Below are 20,711 nucleotides of genomic sequence, written 5' to 3'. Positions count from 1 at the left end.
CACTGGGGGAAAACAGTGTGTTACATCAGGAGCGTGTTGCAAGTGGGAATTTTGGGTGCAAGTGGAAAAGGAGACGCTGCTTTTTATTCTTTTGTTTCATTTTCATTAGCTGTTAAATATTTTAGTTTTGTCTCCAATTTAGGACACCAACTTTCTATTAAATTTATCTAACTAATTAAGATGTAGTGATCAAATAAAGTTGGACAGATGTGGCAGGTCAGTGACTGCAGTGCTTGTGGAATGCGCTACTACAATTCAGAGTTACAATTCAAACTGTGTGGCATCACAAAGGCAGAAGAATTAGATGGACACTTCTGGAAGGCAGGTACATCCCTTTCATGAAATAGAATTCAAGTCATCAATGGTCAGGAACAGGATGGTGTGACAAGTCAGGGAGGCATGATATAACAGTAACATTACATTCTGCACTCTCTCATTTCCTTTTCTATAAATGGTATGCCCTGTGTGTATAGTGTGCAAGAAACAATAGTTTCACTGTATACTAATACATGTGACAATAAATCAAATCAGTCAGTAGCTAGGGAATGGAGTTGAGTGGGGACTGGTGACTGAAAACAATGGTTGCAGGGATGCTTTCAAGAAACTACAGAGAAAAAAAAATGAGAGGAGAGCAAAAACGACCTGGAAATAAGGCATTAGGAACAACGCTGAAAACAGCAAAATGGAAACTCTAATATTCCAGAAACATTCAGATTACGAAAGGCGCAAATAGGTTGAAAACAAAGAAACAACACAAAAATATACTGAATGACTATTTCCTCCAAATACTGATGATACAAAAGCAGCCTGCCAACCTTATTAAGCACAAATAAAATGAGGTCTGTAACTGGCTCAGAATGGTAATCACTGGCAGATTGACAGTCTGAAGGGTCTTGCCTTTACCCTGGTTGATATTCTCAAGCTCAGTTTACCCCAATCATCCCCACTCAGACAGAAGCAGCAAGATAAAGGGGAGGCGGTTTAGAACGGAGTTGAGGAGGAACTTCTTCACTCAAAGGGTGGTGAATCTCTGGAATTCTCTGCCCGTTGAAGTGGTGGAGGCTGCCTCGCTAAATATTTTTAAGAAGCGGGTTGATGGGTTCTTGATAAGAGAGGGGATTAAGGGTTATGGGGAGAGGGCGGGAAAGTGGAACTGAGCCACGACAGATCAGCCATGATCTTATTGAATGGCGGGGCAGGCTCGAAGGGCTAGATGGCCTACTCCTGCTCCTATTTCTTATGTTCTTATGTTCTTAAAGCATGCCCCTGGCTGCATTGGCATGGACAAAGTGGAGAACAAGTGGAAAGGAATATTACTTTTTACCGCATGAGCTCATACCAGGGGACCAGGAGGAGGTTAGAGTTGAGCTGGACCAGCTCAGTCTGGTTTCTCTGGAGTTAGAATTATTTTTCTTCTAACTCTTTCAGAGTAACATTCAGGGTATTACTGGCAAAACCATCCAAAGTCAACAATTTAAAAAGCTTTACTGGATTGTTCCCAGCCCTGTGCAATTGTCTTTGAGAAGTTAGCCCTGCTGGGTAAACCCTTGTGGGAGTTTTGTAGAGGGATTCCCCAACACATCTTGGGTACCTCTCCAAATGCAATGCTGGGGAACCAAGTTACGGTGTAATGACTTTACTGTGAGTGGTGTCCTTTAACTGTTTGACCTGAACTGCAATAGTCAGGAGTACTTAATATGACCAATTCATGTTTAATTTTTGATTTGATTTATTATTTCACTGTATACTAATACATGTGACAAAGCATTGTTTCTTGTGTGCTATATACACAGAGCTACTGTTTATAGAGAAGGAAACGAGAGAGTGCAGAATATAGTATTACAGTTACAGCTATGGTGTAGAGAAAGAAAGATCAACTTAATGCAAGGCAAGTTCATTCAAAAATCTGACAGCAGCAGGGAAGAAGCTGTTCTCGAGTCAGTTGGTACATGACTTCAGACTTTTGTATCTTTTTCCCAATGGAAGGAGGTGGAAGACAGAATGTCTGGCATGCATGGGGTCCTTAATTATGCTGAGGCAGCAGAAGTGCAGACAGAGCCAATGAATGGGAGGCTGGTTCGCATGATGGATTGGGCTACATTCACAACTGCAGTTCCTTGCAGTCTTGGGCAGAGCAGGAGCCATGCCAAGCTGTTATACAACCAGAAAGCATGCTTTTACGGTACATCTGTAAAAGTTGGAGACAGCCATAGCTGACATGCCAAGTTTCCTTAGTCTTCTGAGAAAGTAGAAGCATTAATGGGCTTTCTTAACTATAGTGTCGGCATGAGGAACTAGGACAGGTTGGTGGTGATCTGGACACCTAAAAATTTGAAGCTCTCCACCCTTTCTACTTCAAACCCATTGATGTAGACAGGGGCATGTTCTCCTCTACACTTCTTGAAGTCGATGACAATCTCGTTTGTTGACATCGAGAGACAGCTTTTGTCACCACGCTAGTTCACCAGATTCTCTATCTCATTCCTGTACTCTGTCTCATCATTGTTTGGAGATCCAACCCACTACATATTTACCCCACTAAGTAAATTAATCCTAATCGTAATGTTAAATGGTCATTTGCCAATGTAGGCAGTTGAGTGTGATAGGCAAGGAAAAAGGCAACTAGTGACGGCTCTCTGTATTTAAAATCAAACAATAAGTATTATTTATTAGTCACAAGTAGGCTTATGTTAATACTGCAAAGCAGACAATACCAGCAACTGCAAGCTTGTAAATTTTACAACATAAATTTATTCCCGATAATCTATTTCATTGACAGTTATCTTTACACTACCCAGGAGTCAACATTAACATGGATGCGAAAGTTTATTTTAGAAATAAAAACTCAGGCACACTGGAATGCCCTTCAAGTTCTAAAAGATTTAATGGATAGGAAACTGATGAAAACCTGTTCCAGGAATCAGGCCAGAAAGCACACAAAGATTTTGACCAAATATGCAAGTAGGCATAATAATGAAAAGTAACATAGATAAGCAAAACAAAATACTGCACATAGAAAAAATATATAAAGCACACCTCACAAATGATAAAAGCCAATCTTACAGCACAGATGTAAAATTTTGGAAATATTTTGTTTGACAACCCATTTATTTGATTTTGTCTTCTGAATCTTGGATATTATTGAAAAAAATTAAAACACGTTTTAAACTTAGATCCTAGAGAACCCATGGTTGTTCCTAATCATTCACATAGACATTTCTTTGATAAAATGGAGAAATCAAGACTACACAATATTTTGAACGTGTCAAAATACAAGATACTTACAGTCAGTGTTTTTCTGTAGTAGATTATCCTAGCTCTCACAGGGTAAGGCTTGTTCCTAAAGTCTCTCAGGCAAGATCCCAATGCTTGTGTTGCACCATCGCTGCAGGAGCAAGTTATTCCAGTATCAAAACACAGAAACAATTTGAAAGGTATACAGAGGTTAAGTACTTCAACAAACCAAAACAAAATTCAGGTGCAATTACATATGCTTCGAAATATTTGTTTAAACGTACTTTTTGTTTTGCTGTTTTCGTGCTATCCATTTTTAGTGACGAAGTGCTGGAGATATTTGGCCTACATAACTATTATAATCATATAATCACAGAATCTCTATAGCGCAGAAGGAAGACATTCGGCAGGCTGACTACTTCAAAACGCAAGATATTTACCAGAAATAGTTGGTTAAATTTGACAATGTAAAATTTCAGATTGGACTCAAAATTCCTCCCCTCATCAATTTCCTCTCTTGTTGATCTTATTTAAGAATTCAGAAGACAAAGATCAGGATATGTGATGTTGCATTTTATGTGCAAAACTAAGTATTTTATTTTTCAAAATGGCTTTTGTTTCTCAAAATGAGGGCTACCCGTACTGGTAAATGGAACACAAGCTATTTCAGGCATTCAGCTTCAAGCACTTCCAGGTAAGATGTAGCCCATCAAATGCAGAGCAAACCACCGTCAATCATCTCCAACCCAACTCAAAAATTGTGTCCTAGTCCATCCACATTAATTACAAAAAGGATAAACAGCTGCAGGATTGACTATATAAAAAAAACTTACTTCTGATGATCATAATGATATTGCCCATTGTTTCCAACGACAAGTAGCACTGGGTTATTCTTCTGCAAATTACAAATAAGTAAACTTTCAGGTTAACTTTCTTCAATCATTATTCTGCAACTGTAGTGCTTAAGATAGAAACTTGAATCATACACATCTTTTCACTGGCAGCACCAAAAAGATTCCATATCAGCAGCTCAACACAGACACAAATTTGAACAGAATTGTCTGGAGTTTTTTTTAACCCTCGAGTTAAATATGTCAATACCCAAACAAACATTGGGCATAGAATTACTTTGGGATTTAAAAAAATTATCAACTATCAAGATCAAAAAAGATTGCAGACATTGAGTGGCAGAATTCAATGCATCTACATGGATGGCACACATTAAAAACAGATTTTGTAATTGTAAATGGGATATCATCAAAATCTAGAACCTTATCCAATACGCTAACAAAGCAAGAAATAGGAGAAGACCATACAGCCTGTCGAGCTTGCTCTGCAATTTAGTACTTTTTTTACCCTACTTGGCCCTTCGGCTCCAATGCTACTTTCCTGTTGACTCCTCACATCCCTTAATTCTCAGGCATCAAAAATATCCACCTTCAGCCTTAAATGTATTCAATGATTGAACATCCATAACCATTTGTGTAAAGAATTCCAAAGATTTACAAGCCTTTTGGTGAAGTAATTTCTTAACAAAAATTATTGGGTCCTTATCCAGAGACTATGCTTCCACGTTTTAGATTCTCTTGGCGTCCACCCTGTTAAGCTTCTTCGGAATCTTGCATGCTCCAGTAAGATTAGACCTCATTCTTCTAGACTCCAGAACAATTTATTCAGCCTCTCATCACAGCACACCTTCTCGTCCTGGAAACCACTTTACATTTAAGTTCAGCTAGAAAGAGCTGTGTATTATTCTCCTCAAATCAACAAAAATGCAGCTGCATTCAGAAAGTAAAATTGTGTCACTTTGAAATTTTAGCACTATTGAAAAAGAGGAAGGTCAAATTTGTGCTTGGACACAATGATAGAACATTTTGTACTGACGATAGGTTGGGGTTTTTATTTTGTTTTTAAAATATTATATTAAATGCAATTGATACAGTAATCTTTTCCAGTTCAGAAAGGTTACAAACATTGGGTCATTTCAAATATCTTTTCAGTCTAAACTGGTTCATATTCATATGGTTAAAGTCAATTCTTTACAGCATGTTACCGTGCTTGGGGAGGAATATATGATTCAAACTGTTTGGAATGGACTGTTATTTATGTCTGTTAAATGTGAACACAAAACAATGGAAGATCCACAATTTGTGCAATTAATGAAAAGGAGAGCTAAAAAAAAAGTGAACCTTTGTTAAGTTTAAAAATGAATATGCACCATTGTAGGGCACTAAGATAAACAAGGGAAATGGCAGAAAAGTGCAATTAATGGAGAAGTCCAGTGATTATCTTATTGAATGACAGAGCAGGCTTGAGGAGCCAAATGGCCTACGCCTGTTCCATTTTCTTATGTTAGAAAATCATATTCGATAGTAAACTTCAAACTACCCAGAGAATATATCTACTAATGCACTAAATATGGTTTATTGAAGGTAATTATAAATATCATTTGTGCTTGTACATACACATACCTTTCCATCATTATCAAAGGAGTCAAAGAAAATACCAACACCATTCCATAAATCAGCTGCTCCAAAAACTGGACCATCCAATCCTTGATCTACTGTGTACCAGATTGCCTAAATCAGGAGAAATGGGAGAAGTGCATGAGAGTAAATAGCACAATAATTTTCAACAACATTAATAATTTAAGATGTCATTACCAGCCCATCAGCTCCGACCCGTCCTCTCCCCGTCACTCGAAAAGTAACTTCAATTTCCCAGTTTTCAAAACTAAATTTGCTTTTTGTCCAAACAGATCCCTTCTGACTTTTTAGTGACGGTGTTATACGAATTTGATCGGCACTTGGGATAGCATCTAAAAAGAAAAAAAAATCTCAATATGTATAAATACAGCAAATGATTAAAAGGTTTAACCCATTCCCTCCACAGACTACATTTGAATAATCTCAGCCCAGAGTTAACCAATTCCCCTCAATTGCTTTGAGGATTAGATTGATCAGCCATGCTAAATTACCCCTTAACATCAGGGGGATTGACAGGATAAACACATAGGGTTATAGGGACAGGGCCTGGTGGAATTGTTGTTGGTGCAGACTCGATGGGTCAAATGATCTTCTTCTGCACTGTAGGGATTCTGCAGCAACCAACTACAAGATAGATCTCCAAAGAGCGAGCTCTGCTCTTTCAGCATTAGTGAAAGTTCAATCATTAAAGCATTACTAAACCCAAACTCATCACATTCAACATGGAGAAATAATTAGATGAAAGGAAGTAAAGATTTTAAGTTTGATTATTGGTAAAGTGTTCCTTACTACAAACCAGAGCCACAGAAGCAATTTATAAAGTGAAACAATCAACAAAAAGCAATCAGTAGCAACAAGTCAAGAGCTGTAAATATATGGGAACTTTAGAATGGATGTCAGTGATATTTTGACCCACCAGGTACTCTGCTATTTCACATCTCAACAAAGAATGGAATTAATGATAAAACTAATTATGAAGCCATTTTTTGGAATCAAAAACAGTTTGCCAAGAGCATAGCTAATTTGCTTCAGATCTCTCATTTGAAAATTTGCCTGTAAAACAAGTCACACACCAGCGAATTTCAACAGCCCATGGCATTTTTCTCCAGTTAAACTGATCAGTGCAGAAAACCATAAAGATGGACACTACTACAGATTCCATATTCTAAAAACAAACATTTAAGATGTTTGGAACTTTCGGTCAAAGATACAGGGCTCCCAAAAAAATTCTAAGTGCTGAATTTGTGGGAAAAATAGTGTAATTCATGATTATTTTTCCAGTGCAATATCAAACTCTAATCTCCCACACTCTGCGCAGAGGTGATAATCATATGGAGGCATGGGAGACATGGGAGACATGGGAGACATGGGAGACATGGGAGACATGGGAGACATGGGAGACATGGGAGACATGGGAGACATGGGAGACATGGGAGACATGGGAGACATGGGAGACATGGGAGACATGGGAGACATGGGAGACATGGGAGACATGGGAGAGAGATAGGCGACGTGGTGCCTCTTCATACCCAAATCTGAGTTCTGGAACTCTGTGCATGCACAGTGGCCCCGCGCTATCAGGCTCCCGTTTACTGACCAGCCCGGGATCCTCGCAGTGCTGCATCTCCCCAGCAACCCACCACCACCCCCCCACCCCCCCCCAACCAAATCAAGGTACCCCATGACCATTCCCAAACCAGCCCCAATTCCCTCCACCTCCCAGGGTGCCCCAATCTCTAGACTGCCCCCCAAGCATTGGGCTCCTGGCAGCCCTGACCAAATCTCAGTGCAGAATGAAGCAGGAGCCCACACCCACACTGGTTGCTCCCAAGCTCCACCCACAATAGGCCATACTGCCCTTGGCACTGCCCACTGCTTGATGGGCAGTGCCAATGTGCCCCAAGCATAGGCACTTTGGATCTTGATCAGTGCCAGGGGCACAGATGGGCACTGCCAGGGTGTCCTTGCCCAGGAGGCACCACCCAACCCTTGGGGTGGCCAATCCCACCAGGCCCCCCACCACGACTGTCCCCCCTTCACTCCAGCAGGGTCTCCTGCTAGTTCCCCAAACATGGGGAGCTACTCTAAACCCAGAGTGAAATTTTCCTGGCGGGATGGGTGATGTTATTGGACCCAGACAATTCAGTCCCAGGCCCAGTAATGACATTTAAATTACATGAAGAACAGATTAAAATCACTTCCCTGGTCTACCTGCCAGTTTCCAGCGTGATCTCGACTGTGCCTGCTCTCCAGTGACAGAGACGGACATACTTGGGGAACGGACGCATGAATCCCATGAAATGGCCAACACGCATGTCACCCAACCTGACACGCCAAAAAAATTAGCGCATCCTGATGGGAGAATCGGGCCCAAAACTTATGATGAGAGAATTTTGCAAGTACTCAAACTGTAAGTTTGATTACTACCAGGATAGAACACAATTAAGTTACACCAAAAGTTCCATGTTAGACTACCAATGACACAGCTACCAAAACCACACCCAAATGGTTTTTTAGATTTTTTTCTTGATATCATGCATATTCTACCAGTGTCTTTCAAAAGGTTGATTAATCCAGGAAGTCAACTGCTGTTTCACTAGTACCACTCTAGCCAATATCAGTTAGAAAGGTGTTAACATGGGTCCAAGTCTAAGAACATTGCTAATGTTTAAGGCTCAGTTACTCCCTATTTTACCAATGGAGTTGATGATTTTAGAGTTTAAAAAAAAAGCCTTGTAAACTTCTGCAAGTGTTCACAAAGGTACAAAGCAGGTTGCATGTAGTGCAACTCAGGTGGGATGCATTAATACTGAAATAATTTTAAAAATACAGGCACACTTCTGCAGCAACTCCTCTCATAAGGACCTGTCTCTACTCATTATTCAACCCAATAGACAAAGATAGTTCTATTTTTTGGTGTTTGACGAGTCGTTTGCCTGTTACTTGCCAATTTGAAAGCATTTTCAGAGTTCCATGACAAATGCTGGAGCCAGAAGAACAAACATTAACAATGTCTTAAATGCTACAAATGAGAAAGTTACTGATTTTTAACTGATCCCATATTCAGGGAGGATCATCCTCATTACTGATTGTCAGATTGCCTATCCCCCATTTGCTCACTGAAGATGGTGCTCCACTTCTTGCTCCATTGCAGTCCATATGGTTTCTCTCTCATGACTGTGGCTAAGCCAAATAATTGTGTCAGGAATAGTGCAGCACGCTATTGTGATGTCTCCATGTAGGTGAAAAATCAGACATTAAGTAGTAAAACATTTGTCTGTTTTGTACGATCACAATCGCAGAAAATTATAAAATCTCTTCTGACGAAATGTCAGCAAAATATTTACTCAATCTCAGATACAGCCATCGCATTTTCACTTTTTAATTTCAGATTTCCAGCATCCACAGTATTTTGCTTGCAAATATCTGCATTTACCATGGTTTGTGTGGATATGATTTTAGGGCTGACATGGACAAGGATGATCAAAGCCAGGCATCTTTTGTGTTATGACTTTCAAGAGGCATTTGTGACTTTGCAAACTCCATTCAGCTTTCCAAACTTCACCAGCATTGGCTGGATTGCCCAAAACAGCTTAAATGACAGGGATATTGCCACTGTCCTGGTAGACAGAGAGACCCTGACTTCCTGAATTTCCTCAAGTGTTGCAGCATCATAGCAACAGGCAACAGCACAGGTGGCCAAGGTGTAAGTCAAGGTTCCAGCAACAAACTGTACATCTTTCAGACATCAAGTATGATCGTTTCTGGTCCATACCAATACACAGTACACAAAAGAACCACCTTTGACATCCGAAGTACTGAGGTTGGCCAGCATGTTTGCCTATTTCTTGATCAGGTTGATCCAAGTCTCCAAGCAGCCAGCTTATTCAGATGGTTATGGAAGGTTAGCATCTGTTTCAGCTGCATTCAGGAAATAGGAGAGAGTACTGTCATGTTGCACGATATTACCACAGAAGGGCACTTTCAGGGAGCACTTAGTATTCTTGTGGCAAAATGGAATACAGTGGATGTTGAGGTTCACTTGAGGTTCTACTTCTGTAAATATTTTTTCAATGCAGCTTATATTTCTGTTCAAGATGGATTCACTTAGGCCTAAAAAATGCCTTGATGTTGATTGAAGAGGACCTTGTCCCAGACTCCTCTTGTCTATTATTTGATTCTGAAGAGTGTCGATATGGAGGCTCGAGTTGTTCTGAAATCTGCAAGATTGTTAATTAATATGTGGTTGTCAGGTTTGAGGGCACTGATCGCAATCTCTCATTTAACACTAGGCTGAACAAAGACTAAAATTTAACAGTTATCTATAACTGTGGCTTGAAGCAGTTTCAAAGTTGTGGATTTAACCTTGTCATTTGGATATTGGTCCGTCCAGGGAAGGAAATTTTCCAAAAGGGACTACAAGTGGATCAGTTGGGTCTTTATAATGCTTTATGTTTCGCCAACTGTTTTATTTTCAAATGTTAATTTCTCAAACTGACAAAGTAAAAGCAAAATACTGCACCTATCGGAATTCTGACAATAAAAACAGAAAATGCTGTAAAACTCAGGCCTGGCAACATCTCTGGAGACAGAAAATGTTAATGTTGAGTCCTTATTTCTCTCTCCACAGATGCTGTTAGTTCTCCATATGAGATTTTTTCTGTATTTCTGGAATATTTAGTCCAGGATTCTGGATTATTAATGCAATTATCATGCAAATCTCTATTGAATTTAAACTAATAAATATTACAAGTAACAACATTTATCAGTTTCACTGAATGCAAAGTAGTAAATTTACCAACATCAAACCAATAAATGCCAAATACCCCAATAATGACTTGTGTTCATTGGTGATGCGATAGCGAGCATTTGACTTTACAACAGCTGTCGAAACAGCAAATTCCACTCAAAAATATTACAGGTCTACCATGTGATCTTTTCACAACAACAAATTAAATCTTGATGTTTAATGAAAATTATCAGCTACCCCATCCTCAACAAAAACACACTGGCCAGAAATTTCCAGCTGTCCCGCCTATGGTTTACCTTTGCTGCAAGTTCCCCAACAGCAAGTGGTGCATTCAACGAGAAATCCTATTGACAACAGAAGGACCAGACGATCCCATCGCTGGCCAATAGTAGGCCACCTCCACGCAGTGGATTGTGCAGAACATCTTGCCCCACATTGCTATTGTATTTGCATAAATTTTCACACTGAAATTTCAGTACACCACTTTGATGGGCCAAAAGGCCTTTACTGCATCGTACGACCATGACTACTTCACAATTATACTAAACACAAACTGCTTTAGCCGTAACACAATCAGGAGCACAATCTCAGTAGAATTAAAATTCACAATTCTTTTATAAGTTACAAAATATGATTTCAAAGGGACATGGTGATTTGTGAACAACACACTTCAATAATTTATCACATGACAATATAAAATGCATGCTATCACATGCTGCGATGCAGTGAAATAAAACCTAAATTTATTTCAAATTGCATAGTTCTATTATAGCAGTGCCATCTGCTATTACATCAACTACTGGTAAAAAAAAGTACATAAAATGAACTAAACCTAGCATTTTATACATTATATATAGCACATAGACTGGAGGGTAAAGCAGAGGTGAGAAGATAGTAAACTATAATCTCAACATGTTGCTTAGTTATGATGTACAGTCTATACCACTTAATTCAAATTCTGATTCCACCAAATTTCTACTCTGCAATCCAGGCACTAGATTACTTAAAAACCCGTCACATGGAAACTATAACTGGAGTTACTACATTACTTTTTCCAAATTGGACCCAGCAAACGAATTCCACAAAGTACCCAAGATCAGACTTCAGTTAAGTAAGGGCTGGGGCATGATTGCAACATGGAGAAAATTAAGCATGCTACTTATTTTTGAGATACTGGACTAAAACTAGATGTTCAGATTTCAAATCGTACCATGCTAAAGTATAGTACGTGGGTCTACAATATACCCACAACGGAAAATCTACAGTTCTATTACCAAAGTGCCAAGAAGTATTGAACGTGTATAAAACTCCTTGATATATAAAGCGTTTATGGTCACAGCAATGCACTATAATTAAAAGTATTGCCAACTCACTGCTGACATATCTGATTTGATTTGGCAGTATGTGATCTTACAACACCTTGTTTGCATCAATAAATCTTCATATACTGTCTTATTGGCACATTAACTGACAGTTCCAGACATGTGTCAACTTTTATGCAGTACTCAAATTATCCCTCTACTCTACTAAATAACACATTATCATTTTATATCAATGATAAAATAGATAACCACTACACTGCCAAGTGAGTAAAAAAACAGCAATTACCAAAGAGAATGCTTAGAATATGTTATCAACAGGTAATGGAAAGAGGTAAGACCCCCTGTCCTGCTCTTCCCCTCTCCCTAGCTGTCACTTAATGGGGCAGTTTGAAAGCAGCAACATTTTGGGAAAATAAATTGGTTTCCAACTCTTCTGTCCTCATTGTTCCTCCAAAACCTAAGATTGGAGAAGCAGCTCACCATATATACAGACAATTTTTCTTTCATTTTTAAAAATTCATTCATTCGTTGGCTGGCCAGCATTTACTGCTCATCTGTAGTTGCCCTCAGGTGGTAGTGGTGACCTGCCTTCTTGAAACATTGCAGTCCATGTGCTGTGCGTTGAACTACAATGCTGTCAGGGAGGGAATTCCAGGATTTTGACTCAACGGCTACAAAGGAACAGCAATCCAAGTCAGGATGGTGAGTGGTTTAGCGGGAACTTGCAGGTGGCAGTGTCCCATGTATCAGGTGCCCTTCTTTCATTAGTTGTCCCATAGTTGGATTTTCTGGGTCTTTTTGGGGGCTTGAGGGTGAATTAGCTGTTTCAGGGAATTTTAAAACTCTATCCCTGTACCCTTTCTAGCACAATCACGTTTTTTTTGGTAAAGCGGCGACCAGAACTGTACACATTACTCCAGCTGCAGTCCAACTACTCAAGAATACAAGCAATAGAAGGAGTACAGCCTCTTGAGCCTATTCTGCAATTCAGTATGGTTATGCCTGATCTTCTGCCTCAACTCCACTTTCCAACCTACTTCCCATGATTCTGGAGTCAAAAGTCTATTTATCCCAGACTTAAATAAATCCAACGATGGAACATTCACAACTCTCTGGGATACAGAATTCCAAATGTTCACAAACTATGATGTTTCTCCCTCATCTGAGTCTTAAAGGATCAGTTTTTTTCAATCATGAGTCTGCACCTCTGGTTAAGTATATTCTTCCTTAGCTATAGAGGCCAAGATTGCACACAGTACACCTGATGTGATCTCACCATCACTCAAACCAGCCTCCCATCCATTGACAGGGTCTACACTTTCCACTGCTTCAGAAAAGCAGCCAGCATAATTCAGGACCCCACGCATCTAGGACATTAGGCTCAAGGACAGCTTCTTCCCTGCTGCCATCAGACTTTTAAATAAACCTAAAGTTGATCTTTCTCTACACCCGAGCTATGACTACAACACTACATTCTGCATTCTCTTCCTCTCTATGAACAATATGCTTTGTCTGAATAGTGCACAAGAAACAAATACTTTTCACTGTATGCTAATACATGACAATAAATCAAATCAAAACACAGCACAACTGTAGCAAATTTCCTTATTCTTGTACTTTATGATAATTGTTCACATTGAATATTAGCATTTAGCGATTTTACACATTTAAAATAGTCTGCCTTTGTATTCTTATTACTCAAATGAACAACCTCACATCTCCCATGTTATAACACATCTTTCAATTTCTTGCCCATTCGCTTGGCCTATCTTTGCAGCCTCTGTGCCCTCCTCAAGCTAAGTATTTTATACAGTTTTAGCATAGTTTCCCTATTCATATGCTTGCAGTCTCAATCACCTGATGAAGGAGCAGCACTGCTAAAGCTCATGATTCCAAATAAACCTGTTGGATTTTAACTTGATGTTGTGAAACTTCTTATTCAATCAAATAAAGTGTCCCACAAATGTTAACTACCATGTCTAACTGCCCTACTGCCTGCAGAGAATAGGCGACAGACTCCAAGCTTCCTTATGTAGGCCCCATGTATGTAAACTATGTAGTCTTCTTTGACATCTCCAGATACATTATCTCATAGTCCTGTCTTAATTGCAATTTCTCACTTTTCTGCCCAAGACTCAATGTTAAAATAATCTTAATTCTTTGCCATGCATGTTTAATTCCAGATTAGGATCAATACATTGCAGGTTACGCAGAGTAGCACCCGATGGCTGAATGCACCTAGAACGACGGATCAAAGGGAACGTCAATACACTTGAAATTTGATTCAAATCAAGAGTGGACGACTGATCTCTTGGCACTTGAGGCACTCAACACTGGAGTTTCAATGTACCAAAAAGAAAAATGACAGAATAACATTCACGTTTAATGATGTATGTTTAGACAGGAAGATTTTGCAATGAGAAATAAAGGCCAAAATAAAATATGTGACAGCTCCTCTGTGGGAGTGGTTCATACTGTAAACTCCGGATCTGCAACCCACTCTTTAAATGAAAATGCTCCCAAATGCTGAGAGTCTCAACCTCTCCCACCTCCAAATTCTGCACAGCTGCTGACAGCTCTGGGGAAGCTGCAAAGGGGGTGAAAGAGACAGTGGGTGATGTGCAGCAGGCGGCGGTGACAGTAGCTGACACGGGCCTCCCTCCCGAGGGAAGAAGCAGCAGCAGCAGCAGGAGCCGCCGCCGGTTACCCCAGTGACCACTTACTGCCCGTATGCGTCCAAAAGGGGATGCTGCCGTCGCTGTGCACCAGGTGCGGCCCCTTGAAACTGTACTTGTACTCGAAGCGGCGGATGGGCAGCTCGGCGGCCGGTCCGCCTCCCCCGCCGCCGCTGCTGAGCTGGAGCAGCTGCAGCAGGAGCAATCCGCCGGGAACCGTTATCAGCGCCGCCATCTTCACCTCGCGCAGCCAGCGCCCGCCGCATGCCGGGAAACCCGCTAAAGCCAACACGGCGCTTTCCCATTGGACAGGCCGGCTCCCCCAGGGTCAAAGGGCACAGGGTGACTGGCCCACACCTGAGGAGGCACACCTGTGTCAGCAAGCTGCCCCTCAGTGCCCAGACTCACCTCTCAACCTGTAAGCTCTGTGTTTGATAATAGTACAGACTCATCTCTTAACGTGTTAGCTCTATGTTTAATAATAGTGCAAACTCACTTCTTAACCTGTAAGCCCTATGTCTCAACCTGTTAGCTCTGTGTTTGGTAATAGTGCAAACTCACATCTTCACCTGTAAGCAAAATGTCTCAACTTATAAGTTCGATGTGTGACAAAAGCATAACATTGCAGATGCTGGAATCTGAAACAAAAGCAGAAAATGCTAGAAAATCTCAGCATGTCTAAGAACATCTGTGGAGAGGGAATAGAGCCAATGTTTCGAGTCTCCATGACCCTTCATCAAAGCTCTATGCTTTAAACTGTAAGCTCTATTTTTGAACCAGTTACACAAAATGCTTGTTAACTGCATGATTTGCTGACAGCTTGGAAAGTTTTTTTTCCCCTTAGTAATGCCTCGAATTTTCTTTTCCTGCGGTGTTTGCCACAGTAAGAAGTTTCACAACACCAGGTTAAAGTCCAACAGGTTTATCTGGAATCATGAGCTTTGGGAGTGCTGCACCTTCAGGTGAGTGGAGAGGTGGATTCACAAGCAGGGCATATAGAGACAATGACTCGCTTGCAAGATAATGGTTGGAATGCGAGTCTTTAAGGCAATCAAGTCTTTAAAGGTACAGACAATATGGGTGGAGAGAGGGATAATCACAAGCTAAAGAGGTATGAATTGTGTCAAGCCAGGACAGTTAGTAGGATTTTGCAAGCCCAGGTCAAATGGTAAAGGTTACACATAGTGTGACATGAACCCAAGATCCTGGTTGAGGCCATCCTCCTGTGTGGAACTTGGCTTACCCGAAGATTGGAGGCTGACTGTCCTTGACTGCTGAAGTATTCCTCCACAGGAAAGGAACGTTCCTGCCTGGTGATTGTCGAGCAGTATCCATTCATCTGTTGTCGTATTATTGTCACATGAGGAATAAACTTTGACCTGAGGAATAAACTTTGATTTATTATTGTCACATGTTTTGGGATATAGTGAAAAGTATTTCTTTTCTTGTGCGCTATTCAGACATAACATATCATTCATAGAGTACGTAGGGGAGAAGGAAAGGACAGGGTGCAGAATATAGTGTTGAAGTTATAGAAAGGGTGAAGAGAAAGATCAGTTTAATATATGATAGGTCCATTCAAAAGCCTGATGGATGCAGGGAAGAAGCTGTTCTTGAGTCAGTTGCCATGTCACCTCAGACTTTTGTATCTTTTTCCCAACGGAAGAAGGTGGAAGTGAATATGCCTGGGGTGTGTGGGGTCCTCGATTATGCTGGCTGCTTTTCCGAGGGAGCAGGAAGTGTAGATGGAATCAATGGACGGGAGGCTGGTTTGTGTAATGGACTGGGCTACGTTCACAACCCTTTGTAGTTTCTTGCATTCCTGATAAGAGCTGTGATACATCCAGAAAGGATGCTTTCTATTGTGTATCTGTAAAAGTTGGTGAGAGTCGTAACAGACGTGCTGAATTTCCTAAGCCTCCTGAGAACGTAGAGGTGCTGGCGGTGTTTCTTAACTATAGTGTTGGCATGGAGGAACTAGAACAGGTTGTTGGTCACCTAGACACCTAGAAACTTGAAGTTCTTGACCATTTCCACTAGATTTATACAGGGGACCAGCATGACCTGGGGATCGGTGCGCAGCATTGAGTTAGCAAGCGGGCAGAGTGGTGAAGGAGCAGTGGGCTGCGGCATGGAGGCAGATTGTATTTTATATGTGGAATGAAATGACAGGGCTAATTTTGAAGTTGGGTGATTTCTAATTTCCTCAGGCAGGAACTGTGCTCTTTAAGCACGACTTCTTCATTGTCTTAACCTTGGAGCATGAAAATGATATACATTATTATCGATGACAGGAAAAAGAACTCACAAACAACAGGGTCCTTCATTATTCTGGTCTCAGCAGCATGGAGACCAGCCTTTCAGAAAACCTAACTTAGATGGGCAGGTCATGTCACCCAAGTAAATGATTACACAATCCCTAAGTGGATCTTCAATGGGGAACAGACTCAGGACAAATGACATCAATGTGGTCAGTACAAATGGTACAAGGCATCTTAAACAACAGTCTTATTGCTTTGCAGACCATCTTCCATGGGAAAACACTACAGCTAACTGAACCACATGGAGCAAAGTACTTCAATATGATTCAGCATGCTTCAAGAATTATTCACACCAAGTTCGCAACATCTAGTGTGCCCAGAGGAAGGCCAGAGATGGTGCAGCTGCAAAAATTCTCCCAAGCACCTATGGAAACATGAAGTGCCAGTTCACTGGTCCATGGCAATTTCACATATCAGACTCTTCAATTATGGGAGGAACCATAAAAAGAAATCATTTATATCTTGGGCATACTCATTATGAGTCTATCACACCATCTATCAATATGTATCTTGTTGAAACTTTACAGTTATTTGCCTTTTGTTTCTGCACCACTTGATTTTCTGTTCTTACGTTTTTACCCCAATTTTTGTGTCAACTTGTTTCAATTGTAAATGTCAATGTCCTTTATTATGACTTTTATCAATATAAACTATGACGCACTAAACATGTAAATGTAGGATTCTCACAAATCCTTTGAAAACGCACTCTACCACCCATCTCAAGGGAACTAAGACAAAGAAGAGAGGAAAGCAGCAATGCAAGTGTACCAGAGACAGAGTTGCATAGGATCTAAAGCACGGATATCAAACATTCAGTCAGTTGGTCTGTGTGCCACATGAGTTCTTCCCATTATAATTCCCCTTCCCACAATATTGTTGAATCTCCATATTTATTCTCTGATTCATCATATCAGGAGATTGATTGATAATATATGAAAAACTCACACCTGGAACTTATCAACTCTTGATTTTAAATTCCTATGTCTACATTGATAATCAACCTGCAATTCAAAAACTTATCAGGCTGAAATTACATTCTTCCCCCAGTGAAGGCACTACACGGATGTCTTGATGAATAAGTGATAAAATGCTAGGAAAAGTGGAGGTTCAAAGAGATTTATGGGTCCATGAATATAATTGGAATATAATTGCATGAATCAAATATTTAAAAAAGAAGACTTCTAGTTAGAGGGCTACTATATAAGAGGGGAGAAGTTTGGCCATAGCAAAACAAAGCCCTAGTTCAACGACATTTAAAGCATGTATAGTTCTGGGCCCTGCACCTGAGGATATATTGGCCTTTGAAGGACTGCAGGATAGATTCACTAGCATGTTACCATGCTTTAAGTATTAGATGAGACTACAATGTAGGCTCATCTAATACTTAAAGCATGGTAACATGTTAGTATAAAATATTCAGGGGTACTTACAGCAGCTATGATAGCATCATGGTTATGTTACTGGACTATGTGTAGATGTGAATTCAAAGCTCACCATAGCAGCTAGGAAATTAAAATTCAGTTTATTAAAACCTGAATTAAAAATGGTGACCTGCAACATCCAAATTGTGGGAAAACCCATCTGGTTCACTAATGTATAGTCGGAAAAACAACCTGGTCTTTTTACCCAGTCTGGCCAAACTGACTGCTTTTTGAAATGGCGTGCAAATCACTCAGATTTTGTGAAATTGATTTACGTGAATGCAATGGCTCAAACTTCTCAAGAGCAAGTAATGATGGATAATAAATACTTACTTCACCAGTGATGCCCAAAGCCCCTGAAGGAATAAAATCAAAATGATTGAGAATTGATAGACTATTTAGAAAGAAACCACTCAAGAGAGAAATTAGGAAACACTACCTCCCACAAATGGTGGTGGAAGTGTGAAATTCTTTCTGACAATGTTGATTAGATGCTAACTTTCATAACTCACAACCCCACTGCATTTGAAGCAAGTTCCAATAATACATTTTCATTTTAGCTGAATTATAAAGTTGAGGAATTTATTGCATGGCTTATGCTCATCGAAACATAGATTTGGTTGTCCACCGTGCACGAGCTGGGAATCGTACGTAAGAACATAAGAAATAGGAGCAGGAGTAGGCCATTTAGCCCTTCGAGCCTGCCCCGCCATTCAATAAGATCATGGCTGATCTGTCGTGGCTCAGTTCCACTTTCCCGCCCTCTCCCCATAACCCTTAATCCCCTCTCTTATCAAAAACCCATCAACCCGCTTCTTAAAAATAATTAGCGAGGCAGCCTCCACCACTTCAACGGGCAGATAATTCCAGAGATTCACCACCCTTTGAGTGAAGAAGTTCCTCCTCAATTCCGTTCTAAACCGCCCCCCCTTTATCTTGAGGCTGTTCCCCCTAGTCCTACTGTCTTTTTTGAGCGGGAAGAGTCTCTCCACCTCTATCCTATCCATCCCATTCATCATCTTATACGTCTCAATGAGATCTCCCCTCATTCTTCTAAACTCTAACGAGTACAAGCCTAGTTTATTCAGCCTCTCCTCATAGCTCAACCCCCTCAACTCCGGTATCAGCCTAGTAAACCTCCTCTGCACTCCCTCCAAGGCCAAAATATCTTTGCGCAGGTGCGGCGCCCAAAACTGCACACAGTACTCCAGCTGCGGCCTTACCAATGCCCTATACAGCTGCAGCAAGACCTCCCTACTTTTATATTCAATCCCCCTCGCTATGAAGGCCAGCATCCCATTCGCCTTCCTGACCACCTGCTGCACCTGCAAGCTGGGTTTTTGCGACTCATGCACAAGGACCCCGAGGTCCCTCTGCACCATCGCCTGCTGCAGTTTTTCGCCCCGTAAGTAATAGTCCTTCCTACCATTCTTCCTACCAAAGTGGACCACCTCACACTTGCCAACATTAAATTCCATTTGCCATTTCCTGGCCCATTCGCCCAGCCTATCTAGATCCTTCTGCAGACTCTCCACACCCTCCGCACAATTTGCCGTTCCCCCAATCTTGGTGTCATCAGCAAATTTCGACACCCTACACTCGGTTCCCTCCTCCAGATCATCTATATAAATGGTAAAAAGCTGAGGCCCCAGCACCGAGCCCTGGGGCACTCCACTAGTCACCATCCGCCAATCCGAATAGCACCCGTTGACCCCCACTCTCTGCCTCCTATTTGACAACCAATCATCTATCCACGCTAACACCCTACGCCCAACTCCATGTCCCCAGACCTTCTGCAATAACCTCTTGTGAGGTACTTTGTCAAACGCCTTCTGAAAATCCAGAAAGACCACATCCACCGGCTCTCCTCTATCCACTGCCCTAGACACATCCTCATAGAACTCCAGTACATTTGTCAGACACGACTTCCCTTTAATGAAACCGTGCTGCGTCTGCTCTATCAAGCAGTTCCCTTCAAGATGCCTCGCAATTTCCTCCTTAATGACGGATTCTAACATTTTACCTACCACAGACGTTAAACTAACCGGCCTATAATTCCCCGCCTTTTGCCTGGCACCCTTCTTAAACAATGGCGTAACATTAGCCGTTTTCCAATCTTCTGGCACTTCCCCGGAATCCAGCGACGTCTGGAAAATAACCACCAAGGCATTCACTATCACCTCCGCCATTTCTTTCAGAACCCTCGGATGCATTCCATCCGGTCCTGGGGACTTGTCCACAATCAGCCCCTCCAGTCTGTCAAGCACCACCTCTCTAGTAACAGTAATGTCATTAAGACCCTCCAGTCCTACCACCTTGTGCTTATGAAAAATGCACCATGTTCGCTTATTGTGCATGCATCAGGAATCATGCCTGAATTTTCAGTGATGTGCTACAAACCCTCATTCTGTTGAAGATTGTGCATATGTGTACCTTATTTTCACTTACAGTTTTACCATTTTATTTAACAGTAATTGCAAATTGTGAATCTAGCTTTGCTGT

General features: G+C 41.0%; 1 protein-coding gene and 1 long non-coding RNA gene across 2 annotated transcripts in view; one reads left to right on the top strand and one right to left on the bottom strand.

Moving 5' to 3' along the window:
• lman1 (lectin, mannose-binding, 1) overlaps window positions 1-14,735 on the bottom strand; it is a 49,629-nt gene extending 34,894 nt beyond the window's left edge. The window contains exons 1-5 of the mRNA XM_080218639.1: window positions 14,516-14,735; window positions 5,898-6,052; window positions 5,706-5,813; window positions 4,068-4,129; window positions 3,286-3,385 (exon numbers count right to left, since the gene is read on the bottom strand). Of these exons, the coding sequence (XP_080074765.1) occupies window positions 3,286-3,385; window positions 4,068-4,129; window positions 5,706-5,813; window positions 5,898-6,052; window positions 14,516-14,702 (612 nt within the window). The 5' untranslated portion in view covers window positions 14,703-14,735. The remainder of the gene's footprint in view (window positions 1-3,285; window positions 3,386-4,067; window positions 4,130-5,705; window positions 5,814-5,897; window positions 6,053-14,515) is intronic.
• Window positions 14,736-14,753: 18 nt separating this feature from the next.
• On the top strand, window positions 14,754-17,451 carry LOC145363302 (uncharacterized). Its single transcript, XR_013890012.1, has 3 exons — window positions 14,754-15,225; window positions 15,352-15,429; window positions 16,990-17,451. It is a non-coding gene; the product is annotated as an uncharacterized LOC145363302 (long non-coding RNA).
• The last annotated feature ends 3,260 nt before the right edge of the window (window positions 17,452-20,711 follow it).

This window comes from Carcharhinus amblyrhynchos, chromosome 1 (genome assembly GCF_965287045.1).
Source record: "Carcharhinus amblyrhynchos chromosome 1, sCarAmb.v2.hapA, whole genome shotgun sequence".
In the NCBI taxonomy this organism is placed as follows: Eukaryota; Metazoa; Chordata; class Chondrichthyes; order Carcharhiniformes; family Carcharhinidae; genus Carcharhinus; species Carcharhinus amblyrhynchos.
Note: the sequence above shows the minus strand (reverse complement) of the source record. Positions and strands in the feature narration are given on the sequence as shown.